Source organism: Trachemys scripta, chromosome 8 (assembly GCF_013100865.1).
Source record: "Trachemys scripta elegans isolate TJP31775 chromosome 8, CAS_Tse_1.0, whole genome shotgun sequence".
NCBI lineage: Eukaryota > Metazoa > Chordata > Testudines > Emydidae > Trachemys > Trachemys scripta.
In genome coordinates, this window is record NC_048305.1 from 66,166,961 (window position 1) to 66,191,594 (window position 24,634).

General features: G+C 39.8%; 1 protein-coding gene across 4 annotated transcripts in view; it reads left to right on the forward strand.

Annotated features, from left to right (window-relative positions):
* Positions 1–24,634, forward strand: part of NR5A2 (nuclear receptor subfamily 5 group A member 2) — a 125,449-nt gene that overhangs the window by 91,874 nt on the left and 8,941 nt on the right. For all 4 annotated transcript variants that reach the window (XM_034778862.1, XM_034778860.1, XM_034778863.1 and 1 more), the window contains one exon: positions 3,663–3,810. In XM_034778862.1, coding sequence (XP_034634753.1) covers positions 3,663–3,810 — 148 coding nt within the window. The remainder of the gene's footprint in view (positions 1–3,662; positions 3,811–24,634) is intronic.

Here is a 24,634-nt window from a genome sequence, read left to right on the forward strand (position 1 = left end):
TGTGCAGATTTCCTTTGAGGATGAAAACTGAGAGGTTAGATATACAGTGAGTGCTTTGTAAAAAGTATTCATCCATTGGTGATATGGTGTTTTTGTCTTATATCATTTTTCTGTGCGAGTTCATTTGGAAGTGTAGCGATTGCCTCATTTCACCCACATACACCTCTACCCTGATATAACGCTGTCCTCGGGAGCCAAAAAATCTTACCGCGTTATAGGTGAAACCGCGTTATATTGAACTTGCTTTGATCCGCCAGAGTGCACAGCCTGCCCCCCCCTCTCCGGAGCACTACTTTACCGCATTATATCCGAATTCATGTTATATCGTGTCGCGTTATATCGGGGTAGAGGTGTAGTTATTATTGGGGCATTTAGTTCACTGGATGAGATACACCATATATTGTGATAGGCATGTGAAGGACCCATAGATGATCTTGAAAGATGTGTTAATCATTGTAGCAGTGGAGATATACTCACAGATTTTGCGTCTGTTGTTCTGGCAGGGTCTGGTGCTTTGAGTTGGTGAGTCCTGGTCTGGGGGAGCTTGCTTCTGATGATGAGCTTGGAGAGGTTGGAAGACTGTTTGAAGACCAGAAGAGGGGGTTCAGGAAAGATTTCTTTCAGGATGATCCCCATCAAGTATGGGTTGTAATTGTTTGATGATACCCAATAGGGGCTCCAATGTGTGGTGGTAGGTGACAACTAGATGTGTACAGTTGGAGGGGGTGTATTTCTGTACTGACGCAGGTTCTCTTGGGTCTTTGGGTAGCCCATTCCCTGATGGAGTCTACTTTTTTGGTGGAGTGTCCTTGTTTAGTGAAGGTGGTTGTGTGTTAAAGATGTATGTCCTGGTCTTTCTCCTCAGAGCATATTCTGTAGTATCTGAGTGCCTGACTGTAGATAACAGATTGCTTGGTGCGTCTGGGATAATTACTGGATCTGTGAAGGTAGTTGTGGTTATCTGTGAGTTTCTAGTATTCAATTGCTTTGATACAGAAATAAAACCCACTCTGACCATACACCTCTAGTTGTGTACACTGCACACAGACAAGGCAAATAGGACAGCATGCTGTTTAACGTGAACACTTTTTTTCAGAATAGACATTAACTGAGGCTTTTTCATGCACAGTTGACTTTATATAAACTGATTGACACCTTTGGGGGTCGTCTTTCCACTGACTCATAATTTTTCTCACTCTTGAAAAAGGCTTCTGTACACCCAGTATTCTCTAGTTAAAGCTGAAAATTCAACTCATCATATTTACACAATAAAAAAAATCCTTTCTGTCTTGTTTTTAATTGCAAATCCTCCTCAAGGGACCAATTCTCCTGCTTAGGAGGCAGCCCTGTGCCTTCTACTAGAGAACCAAGTGCAGTCAATTATGGTAATGAAATGTCAATAAATATAAAAATTTAATACAGTCTGCTCTTGGTGAGTGGCAGATGAGGACTTGCCTCCCAGACAAATTTGCTGGTGCTGCAAATATTAAATGCACCTGAAAGAGTAGCTGGTTGCCTGAAAGCTCTCCAGTACAGGGAAGGTGGGACATTCAGACACCTACTGGGTTTTTCCATTATAGTATAATCACAGCAGTAAGGCCAGTAATATTCTTGAAATCCATCCAAACATCTTAACTTATTATTAGAAAGTGAAGATCATATTTTCACCCATGAAGATTCTGAAACTGGTACAGCACTGAGAGATTTTTTTCCCCTAACAAAGCAGTACAATTACAAAAGGAGAAATTAAGTTGTGAATGAGATGATTTTGCTGTGAATAATTTCACAGCAGTAAGTAGTTAGTATCATGTTACTATAAAAATTGCTGTTCTGACGGATATGTTAACATTACAATTTTTTATTTTCTGAAACAATTAATTTATTTTGGTGATTAAGGTGGTTTGTGGGATGCAGCTTGGGCCAGAGGCAAGAACACAGGGTTGCAAGTCAGACTCCTGGGTTCTAAATCCTGGCTTTGTCACTGACTTTTTTTTAAAATAGCTCTAGTGCATGATGTTGAAACTTGAAATTTAGCAGAGAGGATGTCTCCCTCTTACAGATAAGTGAGCAGGTGAAAATTGGCTTTTATTTATCAAAACTACTTTTTTTTTAAAAGTACTTTGTGCATGCACACCAAGTTTTGTAATTCAGGGTATGAATTCCAACATTCAATTCTTTCTGCACATGTGAGGATAGTGTAGGAAAGTTCATAGGCAGTCCTAGCTCCTCTACAGAGTAAATGGGGTACATACCAATGAAGGCAAACCCCCAAAGCAGTCTTGCTTTCCGCCCTACATAAAGAAATCTGCTACATTCATTGCAGCAGTTGAATGGTGTGTTGTGGATGAGGCTGCTGTCTGTAGCACTCCTGCTTCACTCTTCTGAGAGGAATTAAAGCCCACTGGAATTCACTAAAGCAAATGGGATTTCATTGGATTGACAGGAGTTGAGAGAGATAGAAACCACTCCCACAGCCCTGGGAATTTCTATGGGACTACAACTGTAGTTCCAGTTTATGGGCTGGAAGAGAAGACACTGCCGCCAACTGTCCTATTTATGGAGGTTGCCAGAGGCTGCACCACTCCTCCCAAACACCTGGCACCAGTCTCCTCTGGATCAATGTACACAGAGCAGGCATGGAGCCCACTTCCTTGGTATACAACAGGAGCAAAGACCACCCTATGAAGCTCCTCTACCAGTGCCCTCCAAGCAAGGGTACCAGAGTATTTCCTTAGTACAGAGGGCCTTGTACAAGACCTCTGCCAATGGGTAAATTTCACTCAGTCAACTCGGTTACAGTGAAATGCTATCTGAAGTTGAAGGTGGATTTCATCTTATAATAAATAATAATAATAATTAGCTCCTATATAGCCCTTCTCAAACATAAATTTAAAAGTGCTTTCCATTGAAAATTCCTTTTTTAAAAGTACAGGCTTCAACTGCAGAGCAGACAAATCGGGCCAGATTCTGTCTTCATTTACATCTGAGCAACCCAACTGAAATCAGGGGTGTGTAAATGAGGGACAGATATGGTTCTTTATATTTTAAGTACAGTAACCTTTTTGATCCTCAAAATAAAGTCCTACGGTGAAAGCCTGGCCCCCATTAAAGTCAATGGCAAACTTCCCATTGACTTTAATAGGGCCAGGATTTCAGCCCCTTGAATCAAATTATTTTCACACTCTGGTTGATAATGGCACCAGATGTTCCCGATCAAGGATCAGATATGCACTGTACACACATACACACACACACAATGAAAAGATGGTCCCTGTCCAAAGGGTCTTACAATTACAATCTAGATATAGGATGAGAGACAACAGTTGGATACAATGAACAGATGGAGGAGACAGTTTTGATAATACATAGTGTCATATCAAAAATATTTTGTCGTTTACTTTAGTACAAACCAATACTCAAAAATGTTGTTACATACCATAAACTCACATGCTTTACACCAATAACATTTGAAAAGTACAATGCCGTGCAAGAATAGGTTTCTAAACAAAATCATCTTGATTTGATTCCATAATTATTTTGAGATTAAAGTAAAATGTTTTACTTCCTGGGGTATCTCACTTGCATAAGATTTCTTGAGACTCTCCAACTGGACACGATATCTGGCAATGATAATCAGACAAAAATGTGACTTTCTTTTACAGATGGATTATTCAGTAATAGCATCTCAAGCAGGAGCCACCCTCAACAACCTTATGAGCCACGCACAGGAGCTAGTAGCGAAGCTTCGTTCCCTGCAGTTTGATCTACGAGAGTTTGTGTGTCTCAAATTCTTGGTGCTCTTTAGTTTAGGTAGGTAAATCCTGTTATTTGTGCATTATTTAATATTGATATCTTTTAATTGAAAATCTTTGGCTTCATAAAATGCTTTTTATTTTTTTCCTGAAAAATGAAGTAAGACTTTGAAACATATTTTATGATGTTCACAGTAACCAGGAAATTATTTTTGAATTATCACATTTGGGGAAATGCTATAGAATGTAGGAGGGATTTACAAAATAGAGTTCTGTGAAAATGATTCGATGGGATTTAAAAGGGTATGATACTCTTTCAATGTGTACTTTAACATGCTATACATTTTTAAACCAAATTTTACTAAATTTTAAAGGAGGGTTCAGAAAAACTATAGAAAGGCATAATTTTGTGTTGAATTCTATAAAGCAAATCTGTAAGAGATGGAGAAGTAGTAAGGTTAAAATATACATGTATTTTGGAAGAGTGTGCATGGTAAGTACACAGTCTTGTTAGCATTTTGGTGTCAGTATTGAAATACATAAACCAACAATGTAACGAATAGTTTTTAAAAGCACAATGAAAGGCACTATTAAAGTGCAAATAAATGGTAGTCATTTTATGAAAGATCTATCCAGGAAATAGACTTTAACGAGAAGATTATTTTGTACTAGTGGAAAGGCCTTAGAATTGAAAAGATACCTATGCAAGACAAATTAGTTAAATCAGTGCTCCCAATGAATCAGTCAAGAAAAATCACTATTGCCAGGAATAAAAAAGAGATTAGGGAGATGGATTCTTATTGATTTCAGGAGACCAGATTTTTCTGCCTGTCTTCTGTTTTAGGTTTTCATTTTGTTGACTTAATAAAGCCGGCAAATACAGTTTTGCCAGGTGAATTTATTATATGCTGGCAGACAGCTGAAGGAGGAGACTTGAAAAATATAAATAGGGCCAGATCCAGCCATCCCTCCATAGACAAAAATCTCATTTATATCAAAGGGCATTTTGTCCAAATAGACGGTGCAGGGACTGAGCCAAATGTAACAAAACCAAATAAATACCTGTAAATTTCAGCACTACTGATATTTTTTCTTTAATTTCAATTTACAAGCTCTTGTGCAAAGGAATAAAACTTTAAAAATAAAGAATTATTGCAGCACATCTGTAAATAAACTGCAGGAGTGAAATGACTGGGCAGCAGCATAAATCCGAGAGCTACGTCCTAATGTTCAAAGTTGGCTCCTAGTGCCTGGCACTCTTCTTGGACTTGCCACATAGCATTTGTCGAAAACTAGAGTGTTCGTGAAGGAAACTCATTTTAAATATAGGCATCTTAAAGAAGAAAAAATAATTTATGACATAGAATGTGTAGTGAAATAACATAACCGGAAATGTTATTGAAAAAAACCCAAAGATGTCAGCATTGACAGGCATATTGGGTGATTGCAAGGCTTGTACATGCTCAATCCCAAAAACAAATGAGGTGTAATTTATCTACTGACCGCAACACACTAACATTCTATATTTGGAGATCTATCTCTTCCCATATGTTAAGTTCAGAGAAGGAAAAGCAGACCTTTCTTGGCAGGAGTGGTATTGTCTTATGAATTAACCTGGTGTAAAGCAAGGCATCTGCTTCCTTAGTTCTAGTACAGTATATTTTTGTAGTCATTAGACAATGTTATAGAAAGGTCTGAAGAGACTTATAGCTTTTCCCTGATAAAATATTTAGAGAAATTCATCTCACTTCAGTGGTATTTCAAATTAGCTGAATAAATGAATTACATTTGGAAAACACTCACGTTTATTTTAAGCGATCTTTATGTCTGATCATTATCATCAGCTCTTCAAGTACTTGCCATTCAGTTAGGAAGTATGCTGCTCCCTGCCTTTATATTTTAGGCTCTTGGCCTGATTCTACAAGGTGATGAGCTTGGCTTCAAAGCAGTTGAGGGTACACAGCATCTTGCAACAGTGCCCAGCCCTTTGAAGAGACAGGGTCTGATTCTCCTCTCACTTACACTGGTGTAAGTTAGGTCCACCTCTGCTGAAATCAAAGGAGTTATATATCAGCATGTTAAAACGGTGTACCTGAGAGAGGTCCAGTGCATCTGAAAACAGATTAACTCACAGGGCCAAATTCAGGCCTAGCACAGACAAGTGCAACATAATTGACTTCAATAGAATGGCTCCTGTTAACTGCATGCTTGAATTTGGCCCAATATTTGAAGCTAGGTGTTATCCTACTAAGAGTAAAATGTAAATATATTAATAATCATCATCCTCATCATCATCAGAAGAAGTTTCCACTTGAACTAAGGCAGAAATTTTAAGTAGAACTATGAGACAATTAATATAGTAAACACAGATGTCCTTTCCAGCAAAGCACTTAAGCACATATTTAATTTTAAGCAGATGAATAATCCTCCTGAAGTTAATGATGTTGCTCACAGGCTTAAAATCAAGTATGTGTTTAAGGGCCAGGTTTTTGAAGGTATTTAGGCACTTAAAGATGCAGATAGTTGGCTAGTGATATTGTTGATATCACTTTTCACCGCAGACTTAGCACGCCATTGCTACCCTTACTTCTGCCCTGCCGCTGCCACCCCGAGGCTGACAGCTGGAGCCCTGTCGCCTCCAGGTGAGGGATTGGGGATCAAGAAGGAGAGTCTGAGCTCGGGCTGCCTCCCAATGAAGGATTGAGTGATGGGGGAGGGAAGGAGACCCCAATCCTGGATGGTGGCTCTCCGGTTGTCCCCATATCCCCACCTCCCAGGTGTCCATGTCCCTTCTGCACAAGCCCCAGCCCAGCCACCCAGGCCTGACAGCCAGAGCTCTTCACACAGACACAAAAAGCGCAAGCACACAGCACCTCCCTTGACACATTCCCACACCTCCCTTGGGAGGCCCTCCCCATAGTTTGAGAACCGCTGGTCTAGATATAAAATTAAAGAAGTAGACTGTTAGTATCTGCTAGTAAAGCGGTCCAAAGGGCTTGTGCAGAAAAATGCTTTTGATTGATTCCCGAGATAATAAAAGAATGTTGAAGCTTAAATGAGAGGATTCGTGTTGTAGTCCCATAGTCCAGCCAATCCCAAAGTTAGCTAGGAACTAGAAAACAGGGAGTTTTACAGATTTTCCTTGTTCCTTTTTTTCCCTTGCCCCTTTTGGCATCTATTTTCTGGTGCCTCCCACCCTTATCCCATTGTTTCTTCTCTTGTCACTTAAGACCCCTCTCCAAACCCAGTCCCCATGGGTAGGTATTCACATTGCTAGCCCACTCTGCGGTCCATGCCACCATGTCTTTAACTATGCTAATTACATTAAAGCTAGTGCAAGTATACCTATGCCAGTTACAAATCACACCTTTGATCAAAGTCCATAGCCTAACTCACAAGGAATGGAGAGCAGAGGAGCTGAAGCAGAGCAAATCAGGAGAGAGTCAGCAAGCCCAGGTATCTGGAAACAGCATCCCCTTTAAGGAAGAAGGATGTGACCCACAGAGATCATAAGACATTAACTACCACCAAAATAAATTAGACTGAAATCAATAAACACGCCTTTTCTGCCACAACTAGATCAAGTCTCACCAAAATATAACTAAATTGTTACCTATTTAATCCGTCCCACCCCCTGAGAAATTATTCCAGACATTGACAAAATGTAACAGTCCCACTTAAGCCTGTGCTCTTCATGGGACTGATCCTACCCCCATTGAAGTCAATAGGGGGGTTGAATTTGACTTCAGTGGGAGCAGGATCACTCTCAGCGAGCCTTTTATGGAAAAATCCCATGGAATTTTATGGTGATTAAACAGAGTTCTGTTGAAATTACCTTCAACGTTTATAGAATTTAACAAGGAACGGGATCCTTCCTGTGGGATTTTAGAAACATCCAATAAAGTTCTACAGCGAGAGTATAATTTTCTATAAAATGGTCCAAAACCTATAGAAAAATTATTTTCTATTAAACTCTATAGGGCATTTCCAAACAGGGCAGCAAACTGTGGTCTGTAATTCTATACCCTTATATTCAAAAATAACCAGATACCACTTGATCTCATTTTACAGGGAACTGAAGACCGAGATGGGTCAAAATAGTAGAAAATAGATGCTTAAATATCCCAATACATAATTCCTCAGAAAATTTCTACCTACAGATCCTGATTCATCAATGGGTTCAGAGCTTTCAATTCCCCTTGGAATCAATGGAACTTGAGAGTGCTCAGCACGTCTTACATGTAGTTCAGCATCTCAGAGGATCAAGTCCCTAATGTATTAACATCCCATGCACAGATTTTTCCATCTCCAAACACTGCACCTAGAAAGCAAAGTGGCCACAGGTACTAACTGCTTATTGTACTACCACCCAACCCTTAAAAATTCATATCTAAGTAAAATAATCAGCACACACAGAAACTGCTATCAATTCCCCCAACAAAATTAAACATCTAACATAATTAAAATACTAGTTGCAGCCTGCTTAATAATAACAGCTAATATAAACAAAGCTACAAACATATGAATTATTTACAAATCCAACAATGGCAAAATATGCCTCTTCACATACACACATGAACAGAAAAGTGCATGTATTTTAGCAGCAAAACAGCATTGTCACCTTGCTGCTTCACTGACTAGCACTAACATTCTGCGACCCTAAAGCAGAAACAGATAAATACAGTACAGCATACCTTGGATGAAATCCTCACTCCCTTGAAGCAAATAGGAATTTTGCCACTGACTTCAATGAGGCCAGGATTTCACACTTTAGCTCTAAATTAGGTCCCCTTTCTACAAAAGAAAAGAGTTCAGATTAATTTTCCATTAACTAAATGACTAATTTAAGATGGACATTTTAACAACCAAGCAGGTTTCTCATTGGGATACTTTCTATCATCTTCTCAGGTGCAACAGATCTTTTCTTTATTGCTGTCTAGTATTTTTACAGTCAAGTCATTTAAACTGAAATCCAGCCATTGTTTTCCTTTTACCAAAACTTCCTATTTGTCCTGCTGGCTTTCATCATTAGAACTCAGCAAGGATTTGTCAACACTTCCCATCAGAACAGTTTGTAAAGTGAAATGCCAATAGGAAGAAAGTTAGACATCATTTGACCCATGTCCAGCCACTTGTTTGCGTGCGGAGCTTAATGCTAGAATAGGCAGCAACTGACTGGTACTTCTCTCATCACTGTCAGAACACAGATACATGTACTTCATTTAAGAAATGAAGGCTTTATCAATGGGCAAATAATTGCAGAGCAGCTATTGATCTTGCATCTCACTTAACATGAAGCAACAGGGACTTGTCCAAACAGTAAACATTTAATCATTATGTATGGCAAACAACCGGCTATTAAACAAAGCAAAGAAAGACTTAGTTTTCAAGCAGGCCACCATGTCACAAGGGGAGACAATTGTGATTCACTCTCCCTGGACGTTATATTGTCCATTAGAGATGTGCCCCTTTTCTGCCAGATAGGAGCAATATTAGCAAAGGAACCTGTACTTATGTCTGTGTATTCTCTGTAGTACTCCAGCACAGATGGGAGAGGACAGCTCTCATCATTGTGCTCCATCATTTGCTTCTTGGAAAGCACACAGAGAAATCTGTGCAGCAACACTTTTCAGTTGGTTCCAAGAGCTCAGCAGCAGCCTGAAGCTGGAAGAGGATTTTGTGATTAATTATTACTATTATTTACTTATAAAGCATCTACTGTGTGCTGAGTGATTACAGACAAGGAACGGTCCCTTTCTCCAAAGAGCTTACAACCTAAACAGACAACAGCTAGAGGAAAGCATGCAGCAACAAATAGTGCTAAAGCTTTGTGGTTCACATGTAACTTGTCACTTCCACAGTTTTTGCTGAGGGTTTATTTTTTATCACATGATTAGTTAGCCCATCTTGGGTGAGGAACACTAGGATATCATTTGGAAGCGGTATGTTTTAAAGAGGGACGCGAAGGGGGCATGTGGACTGGTTTGTGGCAGAGTTACAAGGCTTAGGGGTCCACAGTCTGGTGAGTGTGAGATGGGAACAAAGTGGTCAGTGAGTCATGTGGCTTGAGCAGGGCAAAGGAGTCTGAGGAGGGAACAGAGGACAATATCAGAGAGCTAGACAGGAAACTAATCAGTGCAGGGGTATATGATCCTCAATTTGTTATCACACACAGAGAGACAACCCAACAAACAGACCTTCACTGCAGCTTCCTGCATCTACCACACTTGGTCCCAGCCACTTGGATTTTCTGGTTTGGGTTTGTTAAAGGCACAGTTCACTAATAGTCCTATAAATTTGGGAGCATAAAATAATAGGAGGAAGGATTAGGTCAGACAAAGTTATTTCCGGAAGTTCTATTTCCAGTTCATGTGTGCAAGTTACTTAAGACTTTCTGTGCCTCTATTTCACCTTCTGTAAAATTGGAACAAAAATAGTTCTTTATCTTAACGGCTGTTGGGAGGCTCATAGATAATACTCCTAATACTTTGCATTTATATAGCATGTTTCATTCAAAGATCTCAAAACAGATGCTACAAGGTGGAAGTGAAGTATACTGTGGGACAAATTCTGCCCCCAGTAGCTAATGCAGATCTCTAATTGAGTTCAGTAAAAGCTGACTGCACACATGCATGCAAAGACAGAACTGTTGTCTTAAATATGCTTGATTCTTATTGAAAGTAACAGACAGTACTTATGGTTTAATTTAATCTTATTCAGAATGCACATCATGGTCACTCCAGATTGTTTTACCTTTGACAGCTTATAAAATATGCCTCTTTATAACTGGTCTAATATTACGATAGTTTTTAGTGATAATCATTGGAGGTCTTTGTAATGTATTCATCACATACTGTTACCCAAGTGCATTAGAAAAATTGTATCTAGTGAACTCAGATAAGCAAGAGGAATATCCTGGGGTTCTCAGCATTATTAGCATGCAGCCATGGCTTTTAACTTTCCCCATATGATAGTCTAATTTAGAAAAAATACTTACTGTATACTTGTCAAATAGATGCACATATCTTGATCCTAATGTCTAACTAATGTATGCATCTGAGGATAATACTGGCAAATAAACATTTCCTTAAATTTATGTAATCATTTGGAATTCAGAAAGGATTGATTAGCATTCAGGAGATGTGACCGTTCAATATTTACACCATAGAGACTTGGCAGAAGCAAATAATTGTACATAAAGCTGATGCTTGTCTTAATTAAATGCAGTATAATAGGTGTTGGGGTTGTTGGGTTTTTTTTTTTCTTTCTAGTGAACAAAGCAGTTGAGCCATGGGCAGATATAACTCATTTTGAAGTTCAGAGTTTAAACCTAATCAATATGTATTTATATCAAGGGAAGGAGTGAATTTCATTTATTACGAGATGGCAGCTGGCTGCAATAGCTAAAAACGCCATGTATTTAAGTATATTTTTCCAAACGATAGTTTGACAATATATTTATCCCATGTGATGCTTGTTACATTAATAGTTTTGTTTACTTAACTGGTGGTGTTTAGCATAGATTACTTTTGGAAATGAACAAGATAGTTTACATCCCCTGTTCTAAGAATGACTTGCACAAGCAAGGAGACACCTTTAAATTCATTGAGTTGCTTGCTTATTATTGTAGAGTTGCCCTGGTTATCAAATAAAGGTTTAGTCCTGCAAATATTTACTAGTGTGAGTAATCCCACTAAAGTCAATGGGATTATTCACATTTCTGGGATCAAGCCCTAAATGTGCCCTAAATGGAACTGGTGAGAGCTAATAAATATTTTTTAGGCAGGTCATAGTAAGTAGGTGCAATTTTAACAGTGAGGATATTTAATTATTGAACCATCACCTAGGAACATGGTGGATTCTCTGTCACCTGAAGATTTTAAATCATGCCTGGATGTGTTTCTAAAAGATATGCTATAGTTTAAATAGAAGTTATGGGCTTGATGGAAGAATTATGGGGGGGTGAGGTTCTTTGACCTGTGTTGGCCTTAAGGTCAGACTAGATGATCATAATGGTCCTTTCTGGCCTTAAAGTCTATTAAAGTAAAGTTTGTTTGAACTGAGTTGGCCCAATAAAGATATCTAACATATTACTTTTGTTTATTTTCTATTTCTGTGATCCTAATTGCTTTAGATTTGAACACATTTAGGATTAACTCATGTTATGAGGGATTTTCCCAAGGGGATGGGTGTCAGGAGAATTGTTTTCTATTACTGACTGTCACAAATTCACAATGTGGCTTTGGACAATTACTCAAATGATGCCTCAGTCTCCTTATCTGTAAAATGGCAATAGTATCTACCCACCTTTGTAAGTAATAATGAGATCCTTGGATGAAAGAGACTATATAATTGAAAGTATCATAACCAAAATATCATCTGGCACTGAGACAGGGTGACTAGTCCCTGTGAGTGAAGGAGGTCTAGACAGCTTGCATAGAGTTACTGGGGACTCTGAAAGGGGAAACTGAGGCAAGCATGACTGTCATGCCGCAGCCTGTCACAGGAGGACACTCCAGGCAGGGCTGCCTTATGACAGACTCCATAAAAGTCACAGCTAAAAGCCCCTGATTAAAGAACCTTTATGGATGTTGGGGAAAGTCTTTTTCTTTATAAATTGTGTAACATATTGTCCTGAAGGAGTTACCTTCTACATTTTCATGTCAGTGGGAATCAAGGGGCTAAAACTGTGTGGAACCCTTTCAAAGGTCACTTTTCACACCCGAACACTTACATTCCACATATTGTATGGCACAAAATGACATGTACTTGACTTTCCTTTGCAACCTTATATCAAAACCATATTCCTTTGCTACTCTGGCCCTTCTAAATTCAATACAGTAACTCTTCACTTAACGTTGTACTTATGTTCCTGGAAAATGCAACTTTAAGTGAAATGATGTTAAGCAAATCCAATTTCCCCATAAGAATGAATGTAAATGGGGGGTTAGGTTCCAGGGAAATTTTTTTTGCCATACAGTACAGTACAGTAGTATAGTTGGGAGGTGCCCCCGCCTTACCCCACAAAGGCACAGCCCACTGGCACTGGAGACAAGGAGGCAGGCAAGGAGGCTGAAGGTGCTGTAGGCTAGGAGAAGCACGTTGCGCAGCAGCAGTGGCGGCAGCTTCCCCTACTCTGCAAGCACCAGAGGTTGGGGGCTCAACCCTCAGCCGACCCATGCCACCCCTTCCCCCAAGCCCTCACCCTTAATCAGTCTCTTCTTCCCCCCTCCTCTCCCTTAACTCCGCACGCTGCGTCCTCGCTCCTTCCCCCTCCCTCACCTTGCCTTCTGCCGTCAGCTGTCAGCTGGCTTGCAGTGTTCAGGAGGAAGGAGGGGGGGCCTGCGTGCTGAGTCTTCGATCCTCCCCCCTCCCTCCTGAATGCCGCAAGCCAGCTGATTGCCGTGGGCAGGAGGTGGGGGAAGGTGCTGATCCACAGGGTCTGCCGGAGGGTGGGAGGCGCTGTGGGGGGACGTAGGGGAACTGATGGGGGGCTGCCAGCTGTGGACAAAGCAGGCAGCCAAACGATGTTATAGTGAAGCATTGCACAACTTTAAACGGAGCATGTTCTGTAATTGAGCAGGGACGTAAGATTGAAACAACGTTAAGCGAGAGGACGTTAAGTGGGGAGCATGTTCTGTAATTGAGCAGGGACGTAAGATTGAAACAACGTTAAGCGAGAGGACGTTAAGTGGGGAGTTACTGTATAGGGAAAGAAATCAAGCTGTCTTCCTTTTACTTCATCCATCATAACCAGCAACAAAAAGCCAAATAATGGAAAATGAATCCCGATTCCTGAAGTTGTTACAGATGCTAAATGATGATGTGTGGAGTGAGGATTTTGATAAACTGGGTTGCCCAGGCAAGACTACTCTTTGCTTCTTGGACAACACTTATTTGGCAAGCTGACAATTTTTTAGTCCAGCCTTCCATGCTGGTTTCCAAACACTGTACAATCAGCTTAGAAGAAAAACAGACAGCTAACATTTGTTTTCTACTTACCTTTCTTCAAAGAATTTCTAAGTCTATATCAGTTCAGTGTCTATGAAAAAAGGAAATTATTTTAAAGGAGTAAAATGAACAGAGGTGGGGGATTAATAAATTATGATGAGGAATTGAACCAGCCATTTTGGTTTTTAATCCTTTATAATTCACCTCAGCTCTGGATGTTAGAGTCATGGTTAATAAACTCCTCAAAAGGAAGCAGAGGTATCCTTCTGTTTTACGGTTACATTGATTGTGTTTTAACAAGTGCACTGAGCCAAAATTATGTAGAAATTAAATAATCATTCATTTGCATTGATTTTATCTGATAAAACACAATGAATGATGCAGATTCACCTTGGTGTAACTCCACTGAGTTCAATGGAGTTACACCAGGCATAAACTACTCCCGAAATGGTCACTCTACCTTTGGGGAAGGTGGCTGTTAAAGACCAAAAAAAGCCTGCAGTTTCTTTCACTGGGTTTTTAAAAATGCAATTTTTTAAACAAAAGGATCAGATGCTGAAAAGAAAATTAGGTCACATATTTGTTAGATGCAATTTTGTCAGTAATTAGAAACATGGATATCCAAGTGATGGTTGTATTCTATACTGACTTTATATGCATTCAGTGGGGATTTCAGAATAAGCCTATCAGTATCTTCTGCAATCACAACACCAAGGGACTTTATCTATCTAATGAATTTATAGAATGTCAGTCACTGTAGTATTAGATGCTTCCCCCATTGCTAACAGCTATACTGAAAACATCAACAGCACATATCCACATTTGGGTCTGATAGGTCACGTTGGAATTTGAGCACCATATATGGCTTTAATGTAGATTACATATGTTCAATGTTTGCATGGTACTGGATTGCATGGGGGGAGGTTTTTTTTTGGGGGGGGGAGGGAGGGAATGAGCATACATACACAATTTTCAAGTACTATAAGAAGAAGCACTAAACTCCTTAGACCAGTTCCTCAGTTTCAGTGGCCAAGGCCCCCAATCCAGCAAAATGTATCCATTTGATTAATTTTGAATTTAATAGGCCCACCCCACATTTTTAAAGGTAAACATGATCTTAAGTGCTTTGTTGAACTGAGACATAAGGTAATATTCTGAAAGTATGGATAGATTCTGAAAGTAATTGTGCCAGGCTGAGAATTACATATTTTTATGTAGAAGTGGTCATTATAGAATTGGTAATAATTCCCCCATCACCCCCGCCCACAGAGTAAAACTAAGAGTTCTTGCAAATCCTTACTTGTGTCTAGTTACATAAGTAAGGATTGGCAGGATCTGGCCATAACATCTAACTTGTAGGAGTTTGCAATACTAAATATATGGAACCTTTTAAAATCCTAACAGTGATTTTCCCAGCCAATTTCTAACATCTTGAGAGTTTGTTTACAAACATGAATTTATGATGAGGTGTAGAAGGGAACAATGAAGTGCTGTAAATAACTATGAGCTAGGTCTGAAATATGGAACAATCTACCCCAACAAAGGCCAATTCCACACTGGAATCAGAGCTGTTAGCTACAAACGTGTTTAAATACAGTGTGAACATAGATGATCACCTGAAAGCCAACATAAACTTGATAATCAGCCTCTAAGGGGACACACACTGCAGAGTGTGCCAAAAATCCCCATCATACTTCTCTCATCCCATTGATGCCTGACTATGGCTGTAGCAGCCCTGCCAGGCTGCGAGCAGAGCAGTGCCTTCTCCAGCCGCAAATGGCAGCTTTTATTCCTGCTGGCCAACCAAATGTACACTGCCTGCCTCTTTGCTGTGCAGCAAGAGTGGACGTGACCTCTGCTTCCCACTACTGAGAGGTCTGATGTGGAGGGCCATGCAAGTGCATAGCAGCAGTAGCTCCTGCTTCATCCTGGCTCTGCATCAAAAGACTCTTTGCAGCCAGGCTGAAGAGATTCTTGGGCCTATCTTACCTACAGCCAAGAACACGCAGCTAAAATTAGCCATGGTGGAGACAGGAATGCAAGCTGGAAAGCAGTTAAGAACTGAAGTAAAGAGCTGCACAAAGGAATCCATTTGCAGTGCACAACAACTTTTATTGCTCTTAGAAAACCTGTGTGCAATGCTGCATATTCTTAAGCACCATCTTCTATCACATTATTTAACTAACTACATATATACAGACATCTCGTTTAGAGTGCACTCTTGTAACAGTGGGGACTGAGGTAGTTAAAGGAGACATGTAATAGAGGACCTGGGAAAGAGCGAAGGGGGGACAACCTGGAAAGAGAGACAGAAGGGGGAGAGACCTGAAAAGGGTGAGAAAAGGAAGAAATATGGACCATGGGTGGAGAAGAAGGAACAACAGTGGCAGTTTGAGTGGCTTCCTAGCAAAGGAGAAGGAAAGAGTAATGGGTGGATCTGAGGGAGGGAAAGGAAAATGGAGGCAAGAGCAGGCCAACAAGAGAGAAGGAAGTTCAGGGAGGAAAAAGAGCATGTCAGGACAAAAGAGGAAGTGGTAAAAGTGTAAAAGATGAAGGGTAAGAACATTATGGTATGGGGGTCAGAGGAAAACATGTCAAGAGAATGGAGGGTCATGGAAAAGAAGTCCGAAAATATTAAAAGGCAGGGAGGAGAAAATTGGCAAAAAGGAAAGAGAAAAATGGAATAGAGCTAAGAGTAAAAGTAAGAGATGGATGGAGAATGAAATAAATAAATGAACAGAAAAGTAGCAATGGAAGAAAGCGCAGAAACAGACTTCAAGACTAGTAGTTAGTCCCTGCACCAAAGAAATTGCATCTGTCTTTTTATACTGTGTTTACAGCACCTAGCCCCATTGGTCCTGGTTCATGACTGGGACTCGTAGGCACTACAACAGTACAGATATATAATTATTTATATGAGCTCTTCAGGGCAGAGGCCCTATGACTGTATCTTGTACAGTGCCTACCACAATGGTGGAGCATGCAGCAGAGAGTGAGCAGAGTGAACTAGCTTTAGAAGCCCCAAAAATACTCAATGCAGTTTCCAAAACCTCAGCCTGCACAAGATTCACTCACTGTCCTTAATTATTGGGGATATTCTTAACTTGCTTTTATAAATTAAACTCAAGAGTTTATCCAAAAAATATACTTTGAGCATCATCACCAGACAGTGACTTTCAGTGCCCTTTGGAAACGTGGGTCCCAGTATACCCCTCCACTTGCTGCTGTTGAGCTACAAAAGGGGGAAAATGCCAAAATGGGGAGTGGCACCTCAACAGCACTCTCTCCATTCTCCCAACTGCAGGGGAACCCTTTATGGGGGTGGATTGCTTGGGGACAGGGAAGGCAAGGACTCTAGGCCTCCTCCTGATAATTCCTCTCCAAAAATACCCATGGACCAAAACAGAATAAATTACCGTAGACAGACTCTTCCTCAAAGGGCAACTGCTGTCCAAGTTCAGTAGGGAGGCAGGTGATTTTCTGAGAATGTCTGTTCCCTTTGTGGATACCCATTCAGAGATGAATCACCTGCTGCTTTTTGGAGGGCTGAGAGGGCCAAAAATCAAACTCTCAACTCTTCCAAAAAAAAAAAAAAAAAAAAAAAAGAACTAGAAGGCAATGCTACAAGTGCAGGAACATGGGTAAATGGCTACTGTGAGAGCCATAGAAGAGGTATGAATAATACATAAAGCTTCAGCCAGCCAGCTTTGTTATCTGGAGTTTTGCCCCCAGTAATATCCCATTCCTTTACTGTGGACCTTTACATTTTAAAAGTTTAGCAGTGAGATGAGACCATACAGTTAATAAAACCACAAGTAAAACTACCGTAGCTGGAGCAGGAGTGAAAAGGGAATGGAGCAGCTGAGAGCATTCCTGGTAAAAACCTCACAAGGCATACTGTACAATTCAGACATATTTGTGCCCTGAAAACATTCTGCAGACACAGCAGCAGACACTTAAGAGCACCAACAATTATTCACATGACTTCTGGCACCCTTTCAGAACACTGTGGAACCGGAAGTGGTTGTGGTAAACGTATTTTCTGTGCAGTTGTCTTTTCTGACAAAACAACTTAAATATTTTGACACCAACAATAACCAATTCTTAGGCATTTCCTTTACTGAGAGCTGCAGGTTTCTACAAGTTGAGAATTAATGACAACTTACTTAAACCCTCTGTGCTCTTTTCTGGAAATAATCTCTTACAAAGTTCAAGTCCTACCCATATTCAAACCATATTCTCTCTGTCTCCCTTTGCAATAAGATGCAAAATGGACTCTGCCACAACAAAACAACTGAGCTTGTGGAAATGATTACTTTGAAGATGAAACATTGTGTTGTGTCCGTTAGCACTATTACAGGCAGTCAGTCTGTTAGAACATATTGGGCGATTATAGGGTAGTCTTTTCAGAGAAAGCCATGGGTTTCAAGTTAGCAGTAACCATCTATCAATTCCTGAGATTATGCCATGATTTACTATCACAGCATCATGTATTCTCTGATTTTCTGCCTCCTGTGAAACATTGTGCTTTCCTTTTCTATTGATGTATCAACTATACTAGTTACAAGCAGCTACAGAAAAATCAATAGTGAACTTTCATTACTGTGCACATAAAGTAAAGAGTACCATGCTGTGAGAGCACCTTGCTGTTAAATAGTCACCAACTGCAAGGTACACAATAAATGTCTGTTATTTTGGTCTAAATGAAGGATGTCTGAATTTGAAACATCAAATATCTGGGATTTTTGACGCAACTGGATCCTATGTCAAGTTACGCTAGCTGGTAATTCTTTTACAGGGTAGGTGCCAAGGCAGATTTGTCTTTTCTACACTGGGAACTGTTTGTTTGTTTACCCCAAAAGCTGAACTAGGAAAGTAATATCAAGATGAAATCTTTCACTGCTTTGTTTTGCAATAATTTAATTAAATTCAGCTGGACAGATACAGTGAGGGTTGCTTTAATGTTCACTAGTCCACATTCAGAAAACTTCTCTGATTAAAGCGAATGGTACAATAACCTCTATGTTAAACACCCAGTCACCACCACCTACTAAAAAAGGTTCACTATAATATTACCAAAGACACAGCAGATACAGAGATGGCATTTGGAATATTTAACATGTTCAGTGGCCTTCTGAAGCACACCTTGGAAGAAAGTAGTATGATTTTTAGATTAAATATGATTTACATGCCTCTGGGAGCACATTAACTTCCAATTAGTGAATGTAAATCAAGAATGCAGAGAAACAAAAGAAAATTTATGAGCTGATAGCCTGGGATATGATCAGGGCCCTTGGATTTCTCCAGCAGTTAAGTATCATTTTCTGCAGCAAGGGTGGGAGAATGCTGCAGCAAATTTTAGCAGTTCCTCTGGCATTTCTAGGATATGATCATGTATAACCAGAGAATCCACTGTTTGCTGCTGAATACCTTTGAACCTGAAAGGCTGCATGTTTATATAATATATAACACAAGGGTGCGGGTGTATACTTAAATTATAGCCCACAAAACATATATCCCCCTTGTTTCAGTACTGCGATTTAACGGGAAAGCAATATTTCACGATCATGACCTCACATTTAAAAGTAAGAAACTCAAGCTTCTTTAAAGATTTCTGTGGCTCCAGCCAATGTAACTTTTACAGCTAATTTAGAAAGATTAATGAAAATCTGTAAAAAAAAAAATGAAAATGAAAATATAAATCCCATTCTTTAAAATAAAATGGGAATGGGAAATGTAACCCTGTCCACAAGTAAACACTGCTGAAACTCATTGCTGGAAAAATTCACATGCTCTGAGGTGCATTGGACACTTACTTTCAAGTAGGACCTGGTCCAACTACCAGTCAATTCAGTAGAAACACTCCCACTGATTTCAGTGGGAGTTGGATTGGGCCCCTACAGGGGAAGCAGTAGGTGACAGTTAGTAAGCGGTGCACCTGAGCTCAGCCAAGTGCCCAGCAGAACCCTGTGGAAGAGGAAACAGCAGTGAGAGATGGAACTAGGATTAGAAGTCTTTACAGAGATTTGATAGTGGAGGCAAAAATAAGGGCCTGATCCTATGAGGTGTTGAGCACCCTGAACTCACATTGACTTACTTGAGGGCATTCAGCAACTCACAGGATCAAGCTGTTTATCCACAGCAATGGTTCAAATTTGATTTGAGGTCTGGGATTTACTTAACCTGGCTCACCCATCCTTAATTAGCCCTCATATTTACACCAGAGAAAACTTTTAAAATAAGCTCTGCTGCTCCACTGTAGAGGCCTATCTGAATAGATTTGTGACTAGGAAAATGAAGGAGGTGACTGAGAATTAAAGCTCACTTCATGAGAATGTCATGTGTTCAAAACAGAACGGCCACCAAGTATAAAATAAAACAATATTTAGAAAGGAAGGATGGGATTTGTGTTAAGATTCTGAACTGGAACTCAAAAGATCTGAGTTCAAGTCCTGGCTCTGCCACTGACTTCCTGCGTGACCTTAGATAGGTCAGTTTCTCGCTCTGTGCCTCAGTTCCCCGTCGGTAAAATAGGGAGAACAATACTTCCTTTTCCCCCATCCCTGTTGGTCTTGTCTAAACTCTGAGAGCTCAGGGGCAGGGACTGCTTCTTGCTATTTATTTACACAGCATCTAGAACAGTTGGGCTTGATCTCCACTGGGGCCCACAGGCACTACCGGAATACAAATAAATAATACAATTTACGGACATGAATCTACAGTTAAGTTGTGCTATGGAAAGCATCACACTGTGGGGTAAAATTTCAGTGGAGTCTTTACCCAGCCACTATATGTGTGTGTACGAAATTGTAAACATCTGCATATGCAAATTAGCAACTGATACAGAAGACCCAATGTGGGAAATGATTAATACAGATTTTAACATTTGCATATGTACAGGTGTTAGACTTTTTAAAGTACATATGCAAGCGTTTGTACCTGCAAAGTGCCTGTGCACATGTGGAAGCCACAGGATGAAATCTATCTCTGCAATTTAAGTATCCAAACCACTTCTATTTCCAAGCATAGACAAAAAGTCTTGGTAGAAAAATTGTGTTACCACTTCTCAGACAAGTAACCAGGCTATGTAAAAAGAAAGATGGTTTGAAATATTCTAGTAGTAAATCACATAGTTTATCTGCATTTAATGGTAGTAAAAGGTCAAGGTTTCTGGAAGTGAAGCTTGCTTTTTATCTATGGAACAAGAAGCAGTAGTGTCCAGTCTTGACCCGGCGGGACCACTTTTAGCGGGGGGAAGTGAAAAGTCTCCAAGCCCATTCATTCCTTGGTCTTTCTGCCAGGAGTGCCAACCGCAGTACCTATTATCTGCACAAATACAGATTCTCACACTCAGTCCTGGTGGTGGATTTTGTGACATCCACATCTGCCAGTGAGGAATGGGACTTCCCACCCCTTCATTTTACATAGGCCACCAAACTGGCGTCAGATGACTTTTGATCATCACTAACTTTGGATGGATTTGAACCAGTGGCCATCTTTATAGTTGTAAAGTCTACATGGTGAACAACGCAGACGCTACCAATAAAGACTATTTCATATGTAATAATAATAAAGCTCAAGTTTTTCATTGATAATATTATTTAAAAATAGTCAAACTTTATTACTACTATTGTTGTTACACCATACTGCATAGCACATTACTGAACCATAACAATTATACAAACCTTTATTCTCATTATGGTAAGTACTTGCCAGATATAGCAAAATAGATATTATGAACAACAAACCCCCCTACTGTTAGCACTGAATGCATGGGAAAGAGTGAGGCTGTCATTCCATTCTTAACACATCTCATTGTACCTATATAATATATATAAAGTAAGAGCTACAATGGCTAATGTACTTTGAGATTTTTTTGGTCAGTATCCCTGCTGCTCCCTCTGCCACACTATGGATTTACTGTCCGTCATACACAAAATACATTTCCCCAGGCACTTGGATGAATTAATAATTTAAACAATGTCAAAAAATTACTGATAAGAACTTGGCTTTAATGACCTTGTTAGGAAATCACTTTGACAATGGATTTTTCCCCGCCCCCAGAAATAAGACGGTTGGTCCCTGAATTATTTTCTCTCATTTTGGCTCCTGGTTTTGTAATCTTGCCATGTGGAAATGCCAGGGCCTGATCCTCATCCCATTGAAATTGATGGCAAAAGTTCTACTGATTTCAATGGTGTGGCATTGGGACCAGGAAAGTGAATGGTGAACATAGTGAGTGTGTCCACACTGTTTTGTTGCTGCAGTGATGCTTCCAAACAAAGCTGCGGGTGGGTTCCATCCTGCTGAGCACTCTGGTCCATATTCAGCAAAATGCTTAGCACACACATTAAGTTAAGCACACACTTAACTGTTTTGCTGGGTTGGGACCAGAGTGCTCAGCCTCTTGCAGGACTGAGCCCTTTAAGGTAAGAGCTAAAATGTTCAGGTGATTACAAACAAAAGACTAAAGAAGAAATGTCATTTGCTTAATGGAAAAAAAGTTCCACTCGCATTGTAGAATGTGCAAAACTTCAAAAAAGTACAAATGGTCTATGACTGTGTTCCATTAGGAGAGGGCTGTGTGTTACCATACCATACAGAACATGTTGCTATGGTTAGCACTTCAAACATACACAAACTTACAGCTACCTATCAACCAGACTCCACAGTACACCTATATATTATGTTCTTCATCTGTATTTTTTTGGCTTTGTTTTGTTTTAATTACTAAATTAGGTATCTATTATGTTGGCAGAAAAACATGGCACAATACAGGATCTCTGAGATTAGTAAATCACTAAAACATCTTTACTATAAGCAATATTTTCTCATTTTAAAGAAACGACGTTACAATTCTTGTTCTTGCGGGGACTTGGTTACACTGAAACCAAATGGTGTTGTGTAGCCAAACAAGTTTCACAGAATAATACAAAAGTAAAAGTAGTATGAAGCTCTACTCTTACCTATAGAGCATCATAATATAACTGGCTGGCCTAACATTTTAGCCAAGTTGATAAAAGTTTTAAATGTAATAATTAAATGTAAATACAGTCCTGATCCAAAAACCAGAAGAATGCCTTTAAGCTAATATTTATAACAAGAACTATTTGACTGAGCTCTCTTGTAAATTTTATCATACCTGAGGCAGTTTTCCTCATTCGATTAGCTGAAAAGCTGAATTTATCCCGAGGCAAACCAAACATCTAGTACAGGCTAAATTCAGCAACTGGAGCTTAAATTTGGCTTAATATATCCCCACTTGGATCTGCCTGTTTAATTCTCTTTCATATGATAACATGGCTTATTCATAGTCTGGACTTGCCACCTGAACAAACTGAACCTCATATCTTATTCTAATAGAATAAGAAAACTTCGCAAAAACACAAAAGTTCCAGAATGAAAATCAGACGCAAACTTAGGTTTTAAAAAAATGTTTTGTAAAGGTCTACAAGATTAGCACAGAGAGGTTTTTCCCTAAGGAACACTGCTTTTTATGATCATGCATTTTTCATAGAGACAGATGGGCTTTATAAAAGGATACAGCCTGCTACTCAAGAGGGTTTCAGTGACAGCTGCACTTCTGTGTTTTAACCACAGTAGAAATTTATATAGGATATATTTTCACAAAATATTTGTACTTCTTCTTTGGTCATATTCATTCCTGGTGTAATTTCACTGACTAAAGTGGAACTACACCTGAAATTAATCTGCCCATTATTCCTCTAATAAACAGTGTTTAATTAGTAAAGGGGAAACATAATATTCCAACTCCCTCCCCCCCCGCAAAATGCCTATCTAAACCCCCCCCCATTTCTTTATTCCAAACATTCAATACCTTCCCATCCAAGGAATGTATATTTCCTCATTCCTCTAGGTTTTATTGTGGTTTGTCATTAACTAAATATAACACCTTATTTACCTTTGTGCTCAGCTTCAAGACTTTTGAAAGTTTGCCCCAACTGCCATTTCCAGGAATTTCATAAATAATTACACTGATTTTAAATATTCATAACCTACAAATTGTAAACATTATATGTTGACAAATCAGGTCCCTATGACTACCGTTAGTTCAGTCAACAACTCTTGAAACAAAGAGGCCCTGAGAAGAAAGTTTTACAAACTATTCTTCAAGATTGAGTTGCACACACAATTTGGTCTCACCTATTCTTATTTTTTTAGCTCTTTCATTCAAAATATGATCTTATTTCCTACTTTTATCAAATGTGGTACTTTACTCCTAATTTACTTAAAGGCAGTTATACACTGAATAGATTAGGACACATTTGGTTACAGAAATGTTTGGAAGCCTGCTGCTAAGGAGAATTATTGGGCCAATGAAATCACTAGCTTGCTTAGAAGTACAAATATTTGCCATATTTGGTAAGCTGAATATTTCTAGCGAATAGTCATACTGTGGACAGGGGCCTTTACTAGGAGTCAAATAATATGGGTTCTAATCTATGTTTATGCCTACACTTATGGCAACATGTAGAGTACAGACACTGCACACCCAGCTAGCACTATAAATATCAGTGGAGACAGTGAGACACAACTTACACGAGTAGTGTGCCCCACATGCCTGAACCCCCAGTGTACATACCCGACACTGTCCACACAGCTCTCTGCATGCCCAAGTAGAGCCTCCCACGTCTATTTTTAGCAGTGTAGCGTCTTGCTGCCAGACCCTTTCCCCCACACCTCTGGCAGCCAGGAGGCAGTGAGGAAAGGCTCTGGCCACAGTTCACTGTGGCCAGAGCCTTTCCCCACCACCTCTCTGCTGCCAGATCCTTCCCCCTCTGCCAGAGCCTTTCACTGTAGCACGTAGCTACACACCGCAACAACAAGTATGGACCCCGCCTGCCTTCTTTCCCTGTGGCAGGTAGTGACACGTGTAGTGCCTGTATCAGGCCGAAGCCGTGTTAGTCTGT